The sequence below is a fragment of the Copadichromis virginalis genome, linkage group LG14 (assembly GCF_057382275.1).
Source record: "Copadichromis virginalis isolate Kocher_CV1m ecotype Utaka linkage group LG14, C_Virginalis_male_GT1.1, whole genome shotgun sequence".
NCBI classification, from domain to species: Eukaryota; Metazoa; Chordata; class Actinopteri; order Cichliformes; family Cichlidae; genus Copadichromis; species Copadichromis virginalis.
Window position 1 is genome coordinate 17486506 of NC_140631.1, and position 18959 is coordinate 17505464.

The following is an 18959-nucleotide window of genomic DNA, read 5'->3' on the forward strand; positions in this document are numbered from 1 at the left end:
AGCTGAACTAATAAACTACACAAAGGATGCTTCTTCACCCAAGGGCAGGAAGACGCTCCCTTATCTTGGTCTGTACTGGTTTAAACTGATAATCTGCTGTCTCATGAATTTTACCCTCTATATAAACTGTTGTACTTGTGAATAAAGTTGAGTCACTTTGGGAAGACAATCTAAAGCAGTCTCTGTTTTCTTGTTCTCCCAAGCTGCTCCCGAGCTGCTCGTACTAACACGCTGAATGGCATGCTTGAATATTACTTGAGAATATATTTGACTGTGTTACAGACTAAGGGACATTCTCTGCTGATAGGTGAAGGTACATTCTCTGCTGATAGACGTCCACGCCTCGGAGGAAGCCGATCCACGGAGTAGGCCCTGGAAACAGTTTCCTTCACTTGGTGTGAGCCTCGGTATAAGCACTGACAGGATCAAAGCATTTTTAGAAAACGAAGGTCGTTGTCTCATTACTGGTCAAAACGAGTCTGAAATTTGTTCTGTTACATAAATGTGTTGCATTTGCTTCTGTTTGTTTAGGTAAAATATTCAGAACCACCATCGGGTAAAATTTATTTCCATTTATTTCTTATTTGCACCTCTTTCTAGTAGCAGAGCACTTTATTTTGAAAAATCCTGTGTAGCATTTTAAAGTTCAATTAATTTTTTTTTAATAAAATAATATTTTAAGAATATTAAGTTAAGAAAATCATCTCAGAAAGAGGAAAAGTTGGAATAACCACAACTGGAGCCATGCCCATCTTTTATATCCAGTCTTTAATGATTCTTTACAGCAAACAGCATTTTGTTCTGTTCCCTATCTGAAAAGTAATTTTATAAGTGTTTTTTTTCTCAGCCTAGTATAACCAACATCAATACAATATATTCATATATTTAATTTTTTCTTGTTTTTGTTTTTCTTCTTTTAAAGAAATGCATCAGATGCAAATCCAGTGCTTTCAGATAAGGTTCAGTGAACAGCCAGGAAAGGAAATAAAGGAAGGACATAACAGTGTCCACATTTCAAAATGGCTCATTCAGTCTCCGAGCCCTGGACTGCCATCAGACAAACAGAGCAGAATAAAAAGATGGAGCTGGATAATGGAGAGGTTAGAGAAAGGAGATGTCACTTAAGGAGAGAAAGATTTGGGGAAGAGGGATTACAAAGAATATGAAAAGCATGTTCTTTCCCTTATTGGTCTCTGCTGAGTGCAAACAGGGAAGCAACCTCATGCCAGAACTGTTGGCCACACCGGAGAGTCATTTTCAATAAAGTGAATGAATGGAGGTCTTAGGTAAGATAACAGCTACAGGATGAAGGATGAGGTAAGTAAGAAGCTAATAGATGGACTGCATAACTTAAAAGTGATGACAACTTAAAGCTGACATTTATTTGCTGGTAGAGTTTGAAACATGCAGAAGAGAGCGTTACAAGGACAGACTGAATTAAACCAGAACATGAGCGATAGTTTCAGGGTGGCTGCTTATTCATGACAAGTCTCACAACATGCTAACAGGCCAGTCGCTGCCAAAGTGACATTTGTGAAGTCAGAAAGTTTGCAGTGGTGTTGAAGCATCACTGCTTACTCACTTCTGCTTTGACTTCTGGGCATTTCAGATGAACTGAATATGAGTGAGGGCCTTCAAATGATGGGATGCTTTAAAAAAACAAACAGGCAGAAACTGCAGAAGCAGCACGTCTATAAAATAAAAACCTCCTCCTGTAGTCAAACACTGAGTCACTGTGAAGTTGCAGGAACACATGGGTGGCTTCAGGCTTCTCTCCTCCTTTTTACCCCTTTTTTTTTTCTTCAGGCGCACAAAAGGTGGAAGACAATTGGATTTCCACAGACGGAGGGAATATAATAAGAAAAAAAATTGACTTATTTTTTTATTTCCACACAACCTCAGAATCAAGGCCGCAGCAGCTTCCCACATACAACCCACACAACCTTGAGCGAGGATTTTATGACTGCGCTGCCTCCTCCCCTTTCAAACTCACTGCATCGACGTTGACACGAACAAGAGACGTCGTCTTCAAATTCACTTTATGATTTATGGATCCACTTTTGCCCTTTTTGAATGAGTAAGCAATATCAGCGCCACGAACTTCCTGCCTGTCTGGGAATGTGTTATCGTTAAGACGAGGATGAGGCGCTTTGATAAGACGCGCTCTCCAAAAATTGCCCAGCGTTAGAAAATCTATATCAATAATGTTATTACACGATTATTCTGAATACAAATAAAGGGAAAATATTAGTGTTTTATGCATTTTTATCTCCGTTTGTGTGCTACAGTTGTTGTGCATTTCTTAATGAGGACAGGGACGCTGAACCCTGCTGAGGACGTTTTAGCAATTTAGGGCAGACTTGATGACAATGACATTGAACAGGGCACTGGAGGACTGGTTAACCTACCAGCACTGCATGTAATGATAGTTTTCTTGCTTTTGCATGTCCATCGAGACCCTCTGTCTGCCCTACCAGCTTCTTTTTCTGGTTGTTCCTACCATAGATCACTTTACAGAGAAGATTTAAAAATTTAAAACCACGTTCACACGAGCCAGCCAGAATTTATCATAACGCTCCCAGCTGTCACAGCCTGAAGAGTCTGAGTGATGCTACTGACACAGAACTGCGGACGTTCAGGATAATGGAAGGGGGAAAGGGTGCTAAGCTTTGAGTGAGGGTACCAAGTAAGTCAACGCCAGCAACCCTAAGGAAAGAAAAATAATACTCTTACATAAGCTTGGTGCTTCTGCGTACCCCTGGGTGAGCGCTGTTCTCTTCTGTGTCAATTTAAGTGTGTGCATGTGTGCATATGTGCGTATGTGCGGTGACCAAGACCGGGACCCCAGGGGCAACATCAGAGCACGTTAGAGTTCATCAGCATAAGTGCAAAGGAGAATTCGGTGTGCACACGTAGCCATCATGCTGACCTTTTCTGTCCTGTGTGGACCAAAGTGTTGCGTTCCAACCAAACAACGCGACTCATCGAACCTGAGGTATCGGTGAAGGCTGTGACTTTAAAGGAATAAAGCAATACAAAGTGAAACTGTGGAGTAATTGAGCCTGTGGGTGTTAGAGGGCTCTGTCAGTATGGTGTGCTGAAGGTTAACTGTGACACCACTCAGTCAGAAAAAAGCAGTCCTGCCAGATGTCCCACAGTAACAGTTCTTTGGTGAACTTATGACTCTAACTGTTGTACAGAATGGAAAATCCCTTCACCAGATTATGTTTTTGCTCCTTTGTATTTTGTTTGATGGATTGTAGTTAGAAGAATTAACCTTCCTGGAGGACTACACAGCTGCACCTGCTTCAGGATCCTACAGACTTTCAAATAAATACGACACAGGAAAAAGAATAACTGGAAGTGTCAGTGGCGGGGCGTGGTCTGCAGGGGAGGCGGACGCACCTGAGCGGCATCCGCAATCACGCCTCGCCGACTTTAAGTCTGTACTGGGTCCTGCTGTAATGGTTGTTGTTAGTATGTGTCGGGTTGTGAGCTGCGGAGCTGCAGCCGACTGCGTTTGTACAGCAACCGTGTGTTAATAAAGTACGCTGCAAAACATGGACATGTCGTTTCCTCTGCCGTGGATCATTTACAGTGTCAATCTGTATTTACTCTGATTCAAACCCCCCCAAAAAAGATTGCATCTTTTTCTTTTTTAAACAAGAAATAAAACAGCGGAGAACAGAAATGGCTACGGATGACCACTCTACCTCGAATGCTGCCAACTTGTCTTGGCCTGCAGCCTTTTTTGACTTTGTTGGTAATTTTCAAAGGGAATTCAGTTTTGAATTCATTCCTTTTTTATGGCGAGTGGGCAGTGATGTGAGTGTAATTTTAAGCTACATTGTCTATTATGGCTCATCAGTTTCCTATATCAGTGCACTTGGACCCTTTTTTGCTGTTTCATCCATAAGTAAGGCAGCTTTCTCTATATAGCATATTTAATTGCATTTAAACATTTGACAGGCAAAAAAGTTGTGTCATTATTTAATAGGTAAAAAAAGAAGCCACACCAACCAGTCTAATGTGCCATACACTGTACATCAGTGTAATCAATGCGCAGACTGCACTGACATCAAGTAGACATGTAAAATAAAGGAAAGTGTTTCATACCTCGTCTGTTATCTGTCCTCCAAATGTCACCCATGTACCTGGAGGGAAGAGAGGCAGAGACATTTCATCGTTAGGGAACATTTCTTTACTGTCAGCCCTCTCTGTCTGTGTCAGTGTGTGTGTGTTTGTTTGATATCGTGAAGTAAACAGAACTAATCCCGGGGCTGTGACACCATTCGAGGGAGGCTGTCAAGTTCCCAAGAGAAAAATCTGTCCTGTTTAGAGCTGCTGCTCAGTACTGAAGTATCACCTAGTGTGAGCCCCTGTTAGCCCTCTCTGTCTTTACTGATGACTGTTCGTTTGCTACGGCCGTGCATATTTGGAAGACCTTGCATCCCCTGTCCTCATGTGCTTGTGAATGTGAGAATAATGACGCCACAGTCCCGATTGTCCCGCAGACAATACCGATAAGCCAGACAAAAGGCTGAGCCGCCACAACCAGAGGAGACACTAAATCCTCAGCACATTCCCTCAGGGAATTATGCACATAGCTTTCTATTCAGATTGAGTGAAAACAGTTTTAGCTATCTGAAAGGGTCCCACTCTGCCAGACAGACAGAGAGACAGGAACACCTTTCTATATCAGTAAAGTGTCTGCTGCTCACCTGTTAATGCAGAAAGGCTTATGTGTATTTTGGTAGTTGCAAGAAAATCTGGGCTGCCTGACAAGATATGAGGCAGTTCACCTGTGAAGTTTGGCAGCAGGTCCATGGAAACTGTCATCACATATTTTTTCCTAAATTGAGCTAAAGGAAACTTCCAAAAATGGACCGTGTCGGATAAAATGGTGATTAGGCATTGCACAACTTTGCCAGTCTTCTGTTGCTTTTTCAAAATGTGTTGAATTCCATGCATGAATAAACATCGCAATTTCAGCCTAAACACCAGAAAGCCCTGGTGGAACATTTCATAACTAATTATGTTTTTTCGTGGTCACCAAATCGTAAATTGACAGGTTCATAAATAGCACTTTTCTAGTCTACCTTAGCACTCAACGCACTTTATACAACCTGTCTCATTCACACATTCATACACTTTTTACTGCATCAGTGAGCTTTCTGTCTAGCTCTACTCCTGCGCCACAATCACCCTACAAGCAGCTACAGTCACCTAATGCAACTGTATCACAAGGGCATTAAGAAAGGCTGAAGAAAGTTTACCACTTTATGAAAGACAATGTGTTCAGACAGTTAAACAGAAGGTCACATTTTTGCTATCTTCTATTGTACATAACATCTTTAAAATATTCAGAAATTTAAGAGAAATAATAATCCTGAACCCCATCCCCCACTCCCCAAACTTTTCCACTGGTAATACTTTTATTCATACACTATTTGAGTAAAAGTATGACAAATCCATGCCACGAAGCTCCTTGTGTACAGTTTTTGTACTGATGTTAATGCCAGAGGAGATTTAGAGCTCTGCAGTTCCTGAGCCAGCAGAACATTGGTCACTTTCATTCACTGTGCACCTCTCCACAACCTCACTCTCTACCTTTACAGGGTCTAGCACTCCATGGCTAAGTTACTGTAGTTCCTAAAGTTATTTATCCAACCAACCAACCAACCAACCATCCATCCATCCATCGGGCAGCAGCAGTCTAAGGAGAGAAACCCAGACCACTCTATCCCTAGCCACCTCATCCAGCTTCTCTGAAGGAGACCGAGACATTTCGTAAACTGATTTGCTGCAACAGTGGCATCCGATTACATCTCCACGCTTGAATTCAGTGAGATCTTTAGGAGGACTGATTCTTTCACAAAGCCTTGACTGCATGGCTACACGCTTGTCTTTATACACCTGTGACAATGGGACTGAAAACACCTGGACCTACACAGTCCAACTATGTACTTCAGTTTTACAATGGGCTTCACAGAGGACGATTTCAGTGCCAATACTGATCCAGAACATAACACATTTCACAAGCATCAGTTATATTTTATTAATCTATTCATACTCACTGATCTCTTTTTGTAACACATATAAACATTTTATTTGGATCACGTGAATTTCATGTACTGACCTATACATTTTGATCATTTTTAGTACAAACATTGCTTTCAGTAAGTCACAGAGAACATGGTGTGTCCTTCTATCTTTCTCTCAGTATTCATTTCCAATAGTGATGAGGCTAATAAAGCAACCCCTCCAACCAACTAGCCAACCGATCACTCTCTTTCTTAGGATATTTGTTAATTACCTCCGGGCCATGCTAGTCTCCACCTATTTCTGCTCTCTTTTTTATTAAATGTATTATATCGTCATTCTCTTGCCCACTCCGTGCTCTAGTGGTCCCAATTTCACACCAAGTGAACACGCAGTCTTTCTTCTTCAGGCCTTGTTGACCTCAGCAGCTCGGCTGTCATGAAACTATTTATAAACCTCAGAGAAAGCGTCGGGAAATGAGAAGAAACTCTTCATTCCCAACAGGCAGGATGCTTTTGATATCCTACAGCTCATTATTTCATACATTGCAGCAGCATCAACTCCACTGAGGTTTAACTTACAGATGACCCCCGGAGGATGTATTGGATCTTTTTGGTGCATAATGAAACTGATTTAATAAGGAGCTAAAAAAAAGATGGGGTTTAAACATACATCATCATCAAAAGTTTTTTAAGCAGAGGTGGAGCCTGGGTGAAGTGACGCCAGCGGCGGGTGGGAAAAAGCTGCCTTTAGACTTCCTTAACACATGTTACCATGGCAGCTTCCATACGCCTCGAGTGTACCTGCGGTGCAGTCATGAGGGCTAATCCTTATTATACAGTGTATGTACAGCGCGGGTCATTTCTTATCAACACGTGCGCATAAAGTTCGCCGCTGTGTGTTGTAATATCCGTGTCGACATTTGGACGTTGTGTGTGTCTGTGTGTGTGTGGGCTCAATCATCCCTTAAAGCTGTCTCCAGCATGGTGGAAATGTAATCACAGCTGACGATGTCCAGTGGCTGCTCTGGGCTCTGTGTCTGAGGCTCAGCGTGGGATGAAAACCCTGCGGAGCTCTAGTGTCAAGGCCACTGCTCTCCGAGATCCAGCTGACGTTTCTGTTTGATGGAAATTAAAGCCCTGAAAAAAGACAAGCTTTCTTTTTTTTTTCCTCTTTTTTTTTCTTGCAGCTGCCAGTGGAAAGTGCTGGAAGAGTCACTTGATGTTGCTATGCAACAATAATAAACCTGATAACCTTGCAGAGCCTTTTTCTAAACCTAAAAACTGTTCACATCAAGAAACAAATCGGTAACATTTATAATAATGGAACAGACATAAGTCTAAATGCCTTTCTCATTTCGGCTTCCTCGACCTTTTCTATCAGATTAGAATTTGTTTTCAAAAAGCAGGTGAAGTAAAACCAAAATAAACCAATACGATCGCAAGAAGAAGTTAAAGGGGAGGAATATGATGAGAATATAAGCAGCTTTGTGGAAAGAGCTTTGTGTGAGTCCTTTTAACCTAAATTTCTCAGAAGTGGACCCAAGTCCGGTGCCTGGCAGTGTGATGGATGGCACAAATTTAGATGAAGCATTTCTCTGTCTCACTTAAACCGACCTCTTCACTCTTCTTTTCAGTATTTTGAACCTTTCTGGCTGCAAATGGAAAGGCTGAATCAGCAAAGGTACTGAAAGTTTGAAGTGAGTATATTAAACTAACAAAAATCCCCTGGTCCTTCCAACAACACACTGTGGGGCTATTTAAATGTCTAAAATCAGTTAATAACCATATTTATGTATGGATATGAACCTCCATACTGAGGCATATGCATATTTATGCATAGCTAGATATGCATGTTTTTTGGTATTTTGACCTGTATTTTATACCTTGTATGGTGCCTTTTATTTTTATAATACATACACACAAACACAAAGAAAAACTCATTCTCTCTCTCTCTCACACACACGCACACGCACACACGCACACACACACACACACACACACACACACACACACACACACACACACATGCACACACACAGACTCCTTTGGACCTATTTTCATTCCAGTTTTATGCCTTTGTCTCCTGCACAAGTTTTATTGATTTTCATCCTTCGTCTCCTGTTAAATCCATATCTATTTCTACCTTGTCTACTCTTTTGGCTACAGTGTGGCTCACAGGTAGTGAACAAGCCAACAACATAAGAAAGTATATATATATAAATTCTAGAAATACAGGAACTTAAAAAAAGGCATTTGTCATAAACTGCCTCATCTCTTGTTCCTAAGATGATCAGCAAGAGCCAGCTCAGATCATCAGATGCAGTTTGTTGGCAGTGGTTATATCACTACCTGAAGACCAAGATTACAGCCACAGAGGACTTGAGTGAAAAGTAGGAGGAAACTTTAAGTGTTGCATGGCGAAGTATGACTGATTACTGAGGCTGAACTAATAAAGGTGATCATTTTCATTGAATTGCATGAAAGTACAAGTCAAAGTTAATCTGTTAATCTCGGCGACACGGCGACACGCACACAGAGGTCCGACCTCTTCCTGTCTTAAACACTGCAGGATTTTCCAGGAGAGCCATTTTAAGAATTCATCAATCAATTGTGCCGCATCAGTGGAGCAGGCTTTAAAGGGGAAAAAAAGGTCCTGGATTGTGTGCTATGAGCGAGATGACAGATTACAAAGTTTTTGGGTTCACACAGAAGTGCTGAAGACTCAAATAATGCTGATCATGAATTCTGCATCGACTTTATTTTTGGTTTTGTCAGCAACTAAAAATAGGTTTCCACAAACACTCTGTTTTCCATGTTCCACAACCAATCAGCACTGCTGGAGCCAGTGTGTGTTGACAGCATAGTGAGGCCACTGCAGACCCCTATAGGCACTCTGTTAGCTTTCTCACTGACTGAAGAGATAATGGTTTATCTGCAGCAGCAGACAGCCAACACTGAGAGGACGCGATGAATTCACTAATCACCTATCAGTTAATCCACCCTCCAGGTCTCTCACTTGTGATAATCACCTTTTTTTAAAAATCTATTCATTTTCCATTAACTGGTGAGAGGTTTTTACATTTGCAGACAGTCGTTACACGGTCTGTGACTTTTTCAGTTTCATATGAAAATAAATTGAGCTAACATGACATTAGGCTTTGACTGAATGTGGAAGAGGTTGATTAATTGTTAGTGGGATGGAAATAACTGATTAAACTGAGCTTCAGATACTAATAAACAGATTATATTTAACTGTCAGCTTCAGTGAGAGTGTGTAAACAGTTTCTTATTGTGGAAGGCTGCCAGGAAAAATAGGAGGCAGAACTCGCTGAGTAGTGTTGGATTAATAAACAGTTTTTTCCCACTTGTTTGCACGTCGTTAAAAGACAGATTAATCTGAAAACACTGCAAAGTGAGCTTTGTTTGGTGGTGTGATCATTGCACTGCCTGCTGTAACTGCACAGGCACAGAGCTTCTGCATACTCGTGCTGTGAAGGAGTTTCAATTCAGTTCTTTAGAACTTGAATAGGACTGCAACAGAAATGTCCCTGCACACTAGTGTGTGTCAGCTAGACTGAGCAAACTTAAACTGAGGACTGCAGAACAATTTCTAAATAACTGGAGTTTCCTGTCTTCATGAAAATCCAAATCATGAACCTTTATGCCTTTTATGAGTGTTCTGAGAGAATAATTATTTTTAATGATTAAGTATATCTAAGATCCAAATATATTTTATGATGACCAATACCGTGGAGTACTTTTAAGGCACTTTTAAATCTTGCACTTATCAGTAAAGTGCTGTGAAACAAACTTGTTCAAATCTTTGCACTTGCCAAAACAGCCCTGACCCGTCGAGTCGTGGACTCCATTCCTCTGAAGGTGTGCTGTGGTATCAGGATGATGTCAGCAGCAGGTCCTTTAAGCTGCGAGGTGGGGCCTCCATGGATTGGACTGAGCTCTGGGAAGAGGTAACACTCACCCAGCTATTCAAGTGATGTGAAAGAAAACATGGTTCATCAAACCAGGCCAACTTCTTCCACTGTTTCATGATCCAGTGCTGAACAGATGTCAGCATGGGCACTCTGAATGCTCTGTGGCTATGCAGCCGCATGCACAACAAACAGCGACAGACTGTGCATTCTGACACCTTTCCATCAGAATTAGCATAAACCTTTTTGGCAATGTGAGCTACAGCAGCTCGTCTGTTGGATCTGACCACACGGGCCAGCCTTTGCTCACCATGCAGATCAATTAACCTTGGCCACCCGTGACCCTGTTGCTGGTTCACCACGGTTCTTCCTTTGACCGCTTTTGATAGATGCTGACCACTGCAGACCAGTAATCCCCCACAAGAGCTGCAGTTTGGAGATGCGCTGACCCAGTCGACCCAGTCATCTAGCCATCACAATATGGCCTTTTGTCAAACTCGCTCAAATCCGTGTGCTCGTCCATTTTTACTGCTTCCAACACAACTTTGAGGACAAGATGTTCCCTTGCTCCATAATATAGCCCAGCCACTAACAGGTGCTATGATGGAGATACAATCAGTGTCATTCCCTTCACCTGTCTGTGGTCATAATGTTATAATGTTATGTAGTTATTTCTTGACAACTGTAGACAGAAATGTGGACACCTTACCATGCTCATTAGCTCATTGTCCGGATGAGCTAACATTTCATTTGTCACATTTTGGATTAAAAAGTGCCTAAAAGATTTGCACAGAAACATACGCACATGTCATTAAACGCTCTCACTGCACACTCCAGATTTCATCCTTCTACATCCTTCTAGTGTTAAAATAGAGTTTGGATGGAGAAAGGATTGGAGATGAGGAGGGAAGAAGCGCGGTCCACAGAGATAAAGACAGTGAGCGATGGAGACTGGCAGAGCAAGGGCAAAACTGCTAAACAAAGACAGTTAGCAGTTATGTTGTTTGTTTTCCTCTTTTTTTCTTGACTTTCCTCGTTCTTGTCTTCTCAGCTCTCCCTCCAAACTGCACTGTGTCCCTGGGAATTGGACTTGTTGGGAATGCTAATTCATCTGTGGTGCAGGTTATCTTTTACATTTTGAGTAAGCACAAGGAAACAGCTTGGAAACAAGCTATGCTAAGTGTTCTTAATCGAATCCCTCAGTTACAAAAAAAATCATGTTCTTAATCAAATATCTGCATTAAACGTTAACACAACCTGATTTTGGTGACAATGACACTTTTTCCAAATATTTGAATTAATTGTAAAGTTTATCTGAAAAAAATAACCTCAGCAAATTGAATATAATAGTGATCTATCCTAGTAATGGAAACTGAAATTGTTCTACTTTATTATTTATGTTTTATTTGCAGTACTGCAATTACACCTTAAATATATCGAAAATGTTGCTTTTCTCCTCTTTTGTTTAAGTGCACCTCAGCAGTGTTGCTCTGAATCTTAAACACAGCAGCAGTCATTATTTTTGCAGTAGCTGCAGTGTGAAGTCAGCCACTCCGTGGTCAATTTGCTCCTTTATTGTTACATAACTCTTGGACGCTTTATCTAAAACACACTTCTTTTTGGCCAAGTTGAGCAGTTTCTAACTTTTAAAAGCAGCCCTGGGTCCTTGGTTAGAGTGCAGCAAAGATAAAATCACTGAATCACTGAAACTGACGTGATTAACTCATCTGTATGGATCTAATGTCTCAGTGTGAAAACCAGGATTATTTACAGTTTAAAACTGATGAGATCTCAGGATTTGCCAGTAAACAGGTGGGAAAACATTTTCAACTGCTTAAATCACATGTTCACAAAAGTCTGTGTATCCCCCATGGCATCGTCATAACTTCGCAAACTGACAGCCATGATTTAACATGACTGACTGAGTGTGTCATCATATTTTGTTCTGATGAACTTTGGTCTGACAGTACAGTAGAGCTATGAGAATAGCTACAGACAAGTCTCTCACAGCGTACACCCATTACATCCTCATCTATTTTCTCTACCATCAAGTGTGACAATGAAACACAATTTAGCATCCTGCCCTTTGCCGTCTCTCTTCCCCCCCCTCCCCTGCCAGCATCATGTCTGGCCTGCGCGCAGCGTGTGGCAGGTAGCTAGCATTATGCTGACCTTTTCTGCACTGTGGATTTCAGCCAGTTTGAATCAGACATCTCAATCTTCCATGAACCACCTGAGGCAGCAGCCCTCAGCATCGTCCTGAGGAGGAGCCAAACCTTACAGCCACACAAGTAAAAGTTCTGCATTGCACGCAAAGGCGTCCCTGGAAAATAATTTTGTGTCAGCTGCATATTTATTAAGAAATCCATTCAGCAAGCTGTGTCACCTTAAAATTAAAGGTGGTGCATGTTTGTATAGTATATACATAGTATACTACACATAAACACCTCTTAATATACAGTATGAATGGCATGAGATACTTTTTAATGATGCTTCAAAAACTTACACATTTGATTTAGCCTTTGCAGTAATTTTTGTCGCTCAACAAAAGGTTTGAGGTTTTGCAGAAACGTGACCACTAGCCACGTTAACTCAGCTGCCATTTTGAATGTACGACAACCATGGCGACAATGTAGGATCAAGTGAATGAGGCTCCAGTTCCACAAGCCTAGAGAGTCGTCTGTGACCATCTGGAAACCACTTGACACCAGGGGAAAAAAAGAGTATTCCCCAGCCGGCTGACAAAATCCTCCACGTGATTGCATTGGTAGCTAGCATGTCGCAGCCACCAAATTAATCACCCTCCAGCTACTTTGGGAGCTGTAGCGAAACTGTGAAACAGACAATGCAAAGTAGAAAAAGCAAAAAAATGTAACAGCTGTGCCTAAGCGCCTCATCCAACATGTTTCAAACGTGCAACTTTTACTCTGAAGGTGAACCTATCCCACTTCCACTTTGCAATGAACTTTCTCAAATTTTACTACCGCTGGGCTAAAAATTAGTGGGTATTTACAGATACATGAGAAACTACAGACAACTATGACAATTTCCTGCAACCAAAGCAAGATCTAAGAGGTTTTTGATGCAGCAACCTTCTTTGCGACAGATTTTATCCAGTGACAGACAAAAACCACCATATTGGCCACATTCTTGACTAATGGGCACGTGGCATCACATGATAAACCTCAGCAGCTAAACCTACAACAGTTGAATACCTAATGCTTGTTTTAAACATCAGATTCTGACTGATGAATTCTGCTTTGATGAATTTCTGCTATTGCATTAACTGTAATTCTTAAACAGTTAATGCAACACTTTTGTTAAAGCCCTTGAATTAAAACAGAAAGTCTTCAATTACATCTTGATTGCTTTAGTTAAAATCTAATGATCCCTTTAAGAAAGTGTTTGGGAGAAAAAAATGTAATAAGCAGAGACCTCACACTCTGGGTGGGTGGCAGTCTGCCTCAACCAGCTCGGGTGAAAGGAGAGAAAAAAGTCCATGAGAAAAATTAATGCCTTATGGATCTATATTAACCCGAGACACGAGCACAGAGAAACTTTCCTCCTGCGATCTCTATCGGGAAATATCCAAGTGAAGTAAAAATACCCACAGTACATTTTGAGTGGAATCGTCTCAAATAACCTAGAAACTGTTTCATTCAGTGTTGTTTCATGTCAATCAAGCATCACAAGTGGTGCATGTATCGTAAGGCTAAAATTAGCCAGTGTCTTGAACCAGACGTGCAGTTTAGGCTGTGAAGGTACAGCTGGAAAATGGAATCAAGAAAGCAAATTGGGTCGACTTGACGTCTCTGAGATCGGCAGCACTTTTTATGAACATGAGAAGTCGGGACAACTGACAAATAGTTAAGGAACAACATCAGTGTGTCAAAAACATAACGAACGCAGGTAAAGAAAACTCTCTACAAAGTGTGTTTAAAATGCTAAAAAAGCTGCTCACTCACAGATGAAGATGCAGCCTTCATCACCAGACATGAATGTCCAAGAGTAATTCAGGCCAGGTGTTTGCTCTCTGCTGAAGCTTTGAGTGCACAGCGGTGGTCAGAATGGGACAGGAAGCAATCTAACCGGAACATTAATGATGTAGGAGCTCATCTGGCCCTGAATCCACCACAATTCACAAATTATTGACTGCAAAATGAAAAATGTGACCTTGATCTGAGCACAGTTTAGATGAAAAACCATTAGAAGAACATTGTGTGCAAGTTTCAATAAAATCTGACCGGGACTAAAGGAGTAGCAACCCTTGAGGTCATCACTCCTTCAGCCAGATGAGCTGAAAATAGCAGCCCTGCTGAAAGCTAGGCTTGCTCGTGATTTACTGGGAGATCGGCCAAACTTAAATCAGGTACAGATCGATTTTGATGCACCTGATCCCAGAACTTTTCGATCACACCTTGTATCTACTACTACTCTAGAAAACACACTGTGAGTTTTGATATGATTTTGTTGATGATCGCTGCTTGACCACCTTAAGAGTAAGAGCCACCAGTACTCCTTAACTATTGTCAAACTGTTACAAACTATTTTCCTGTTGCACATGCCATCAATTTATATTCACCTCTGCAAAAATGTTTCTGATAGGTACACTAAAGATGATTAAGGCATTTCATCATTATATGTAGTTTTATTTGCACGGCCCTTAGCTTTAAACAAACCCAAGTTTCCCTTTCTAACTGGTAGGATGTTAGTGGTGGAGAAGGACTCATGAGAATATACATGACTTATTTATAAATGATGGTGCAGCGACTACGATTGGATCAGTGTGTGCAATATCAGAGGACTTCCACAAAAAAATTGGACAGGAAAAAATAATAAATATTTTAGCTTCTGTGAATCTGAGTTGGTAATGATCTCTAGTTTCTCTATAACTTCAAAAGCTGGACTGAAATTAAATATATTATGTGTTTAAATACGTGGGTTGGCATTCAAGCTGGACAAATGTTTAGCAAATAAACTAGAGTATATATTTTTCTTGTAAGAAATGAAAAAAAACTCCACATTAACACTAATATTATATTAGATGATAGTTGAGTTGCTCTCTTCTTTTCCACAGCGAGCAGCTCCATGTGTGTGATCTGGAAGACTTTTACGCTGGATGCCTTTCCTCACATAACCCCCAAATGGATTTGTGTCTCTTCCCAGGATTGAACTGGAAATCTTCATTAGTTGAATGTGTAAACCACTACAGTATTTATCAAAGCATCAAAAATAAATTGGAAGAGTGGGCCACGAATCAAAATCCTTCCAATCAATGGAAGTCAAGCCATAAATCAAAGCAGCAAACTCACCGTTTTCTTACCAAGAGTTCAATTTTTAGGTTAATTCAGCTTCTGTATTTGTTCTCTTTTACAGTTATGCTTATGTCACAGTTGTGTCCATTTATCTTGCAGGCCTACATACAGTTTCTCTCCACTGGTAAAACTATAGCTATACTGTTTGTCTTATGATTTAGGGGTTATATACTCCAGGCTGCTGTTGCTTTTTATTTAGCCAACTCTGTGTTTCAGCAACAGGAGTCCTCCTCGGAGTTCAACCGATACAAGATGTAGAAAACATTTTGTTATATTTTTGTGTATACCTAAAAAAAAGGTTCTTCTGTTGTTTTAAGAGCTCTACATGGTGACAGAAATAGGAATGCAGGCCACTGGTTTTGTGTGGGACTACATTGAACCTAAGAGCAAAGTAAGAAAATTTTACCATCAGCCTACACAGAACAGCATCTCTATGACCTGATTAGACACTCAGTGATTTGGTCTAGTATGTGCATAGTTGCAACAGTAGTGTTTGTTAGTTTATGAGAAAAAAGGTCAAACCTAATCGCTCAATTCACTGATCTTTCTGCGTTTGGGACGATGTGGAGAAGCGGGGCAGTGAAGCAGAGTGAAGTCTACTCACCCAGTCCTAAGCAAGATACTCTGAGTCCGGACTTTCCAAGGTTCCTGCATAAATAGGAAAAAAGAAATGTGTCAGGTCTCGATAAAATACAAACACCTCGGCGGAATGAACACATCACCAAACATGATCTGCATCATGTTTGGTGATGTGGATAATATTTTAAAGACGAGACTAAGTTGTTAATCTGACCGATTAGTATTTAGTATTTATTTATTTATTGTCATTGTCAAGAACAATGAAATTGCGTTTGGGGCTTCCATACAACCCCAAAAAAAAGAAGAAAATAATAAATACCCCTTAAAACCCAAGTGTACATATTTAACCCAGTGTGACTCCAATGCAATAAGACAATCCTTAGCAATAATGTTCGTAGAAATTCAGACAAAGACCTGAGAAACATGACAAAATACAACAATGCAACCCATTCAATATTATTGTACTGTGAAATATGATATCAGATATGATAGTTATCTATTTAAGAAAGAGGGGGGGGGGGGGGGGGGGGCAGGAGGGGGAAGAGAATAAAGATATGATGCACCAATGCAGACCAGTTCATTGCTATTAAGAAGTTGGATTACAAACTTTACCTTCAACAGTGTCTGCTTACAGGCATTTTCACCTGTAGTTGATATTAACCTGTGTATGCAGCAAAACGTCAAGCAGACTGACAGTCTGGAGACTAACAAGCTGGTCTTTTTTTTTACAAGACTCTGAATTTGGCTTTGCTTGACATAATCACATGACAGTTTGACAGTACGCTTCTCTTCCTGATTTCTCTGTGAAAAGTTAAAATGAATTTCACTCATCCAGGTCTCCAGGTAATCCTCCTATACAACCTGCATGGATGTATAGGAGGTGGAGATGATGATGAAGCTGATTAAAATGGTTAGCTGCCCTTTGATATTATGTTTCCATCTGCAGGGAGGAGAAAATCACACGGTTATTAATAACAGTGTGATGAAGAGAGAGACACGGGTTAAAGCAGGTTGGCAGAGTAATAGAAAACTACACCGGTGCAAACAAGATGCATCTAGCAGTGAGGATTATTTGCACACATGAAAGGTTAAAGAAAGATCGTAAAGGTGTCAAAACTGTGTGTGTGCGTTTACTATTGATGAGCTCTAATAGCCTCATTAGTGATGTCATTAACATACATCTTGCAGAGTATGTTTTGCATCCCTTTAGTATAAAAGTAATAAGACCGTCTTATGGCACAAATCAGCATGCTGCCTGCAACCTTATTAACCCACCAAATCAAAGACACGCTGATAACAGTGTGCAGAGTATCTCAAGACATTTGCTCTGTTTAGCATTAAAAAAACCACTGGACTGAATAAATACACATAAAAACTAAATATTAATAACAATAATCTCTGCATTAATTATTCTTTTAGGGACAGCACAAAGATGAGTAAATGTAAAAGTTGCACATTTCTAGGGCTGATATGGGAACTAATGATTCCACCCTAAACATCTAGTGGGCACCTACCAACATTATCTAAATTTTTTGAAGCTGTGTTTGTGCCCAGCTGACAAATCTGATTGGTAAAATATGTGAAGAAGATTAAAGTAAATTAGTTGCAGTGATGGTAGTCATGAACATAAGCTGCCCTCTGTTAAATTCCTTAATCAACCAAACTGTTGTCCTCCATATCCAGATATACAAGTTGAATATTCACCGGGGACCTAGATTTCTCACCCCACGGTGTCCCCATGGATTAGTGTGTGATCAAGATAAAGTCACCATTGGACATAATAATGCAAATGCACACCAACCAACACACATACTCATAGCACACTTTTAATACTGACTTCTGGGGTTTAAGCAGGTGCAGGGATAAAACAGCCGCTCCAATTCATCAGCCTGTAGGCAACACACACGTGAATGATTTTCCTGGGGGAAGCTGTTACAATATGTTGTGCTTGCACTTTTGTACTTGCTACAGCACTGTAGTTTTAGAGGATAGTATATAATTGACCTGGAATTGTAATCTACGTCATCATTTTTATATAAAAACTTCTTATCGTTCATTCTGCAGCCTGAAAAGTTGAAAGCCCAAAAAAGGAACCACTGTTCATCATGCTGCTGTACGCTCTGTATAAAAGTTGTGATGAAAGCATGCACAACTCTTTAAACCCCTAAAGCAGGACACACACACACACAGGACAATGAAAATATCGAAAACTTCCTTAATCCCTTTTATCTTTCCTACTGAAGTCTCTGACCACCTGTACTGCAAGTCCATACAGACAACATACAAGAACTTAAAAGTGCTGATAAAGTGGATTTTATCTAAATGTAACATTTTATCTATTTATTCATTGAAAGTTTATGTAAAAAAAAATAAAAACAAAAAATTTAATCCAACCAAGTTTACATTAAAACACATCATGGCCTCACTACAGCATCAGGTTTGCAGATTTTTATGGATTGGGCAGTGCATTATTCACAGCTGTCAGCATCTTTCATTTTGGCCCACCTGTCAAAACTACTTAAATTTTTCATTACCAATGAGACCCTTGTATCAGAATACTAAATCAGGCATAAAAATCTGTTTTAGATGATGCATCAAATCCTCTGACACCTGTAAAATATCCAAAAAGGACATTAAGAACAAGGTGCTCTTGAACAACACGTAACAGGAGCTACTTTTACTCTGTAAACAGCAACAAAAAGTTATTATAAATTATGTTTTTATTGTATTACTACACTTTTATTATCCTTTAATAGTGAAATATGGTTAGAATCTGCTTCTTCGCCTTTTACCTGTTTATGATTTCCATACAAAGCCAAAGTTCATCCACTGAAGTTTCTTAATACTATGGTCAGAAAACCGTATTTAAGTACGCGTCTGTACTGTAAATATGACCAGAACTTTTTCTGTAAATGACTGGAAGCTGCATTTTGCAGTCTTTCACCTGATCTTCACAGACTCAGGCTTTAGCCCTCCCAGTGACCCAGAACAGGAAAGCAATTTAGAAAATGTATAGAAATGTGTAGCTTCCAGTTATAGAAAAAATGAGGATATTTATAAAAAGCCCAAAGTTAAGGCCTTTATTCAGGGCA

At 40.3% G+C, this 18959-nt stretch overlaps 1 protein-coding gene across 2 annotated transcripts in view; it reads right to left on the minus strand.

Annotated features, from left to right (window-relative positions):
- The window catches only part of kcnab1a (potassium voltage-gated channel subfamily A regulatory beta subunit 1a), a 150906-nt gene that overhangs the window by 17405 nt on the left and 114542 nt on the right, over positions 1-18959 (minus strand). For both annotated transcript variants that reach the window (XM_085429634.1, XM_085429635.1), the window contains exons 2-3: positions 15893-15936; positions 4117-4154 (exon numbers count right to left, since the gene is read on the minus strand). In XM_085429634.1, coding sequence (XP_085285760.1) covers positions 4117-4154; positions 15893-15936 — 82 coding nt within the window. The remainder of the gene's footprint in view (positions 1-4116; positions 4155-15892; positions 15937-18959) is intronic.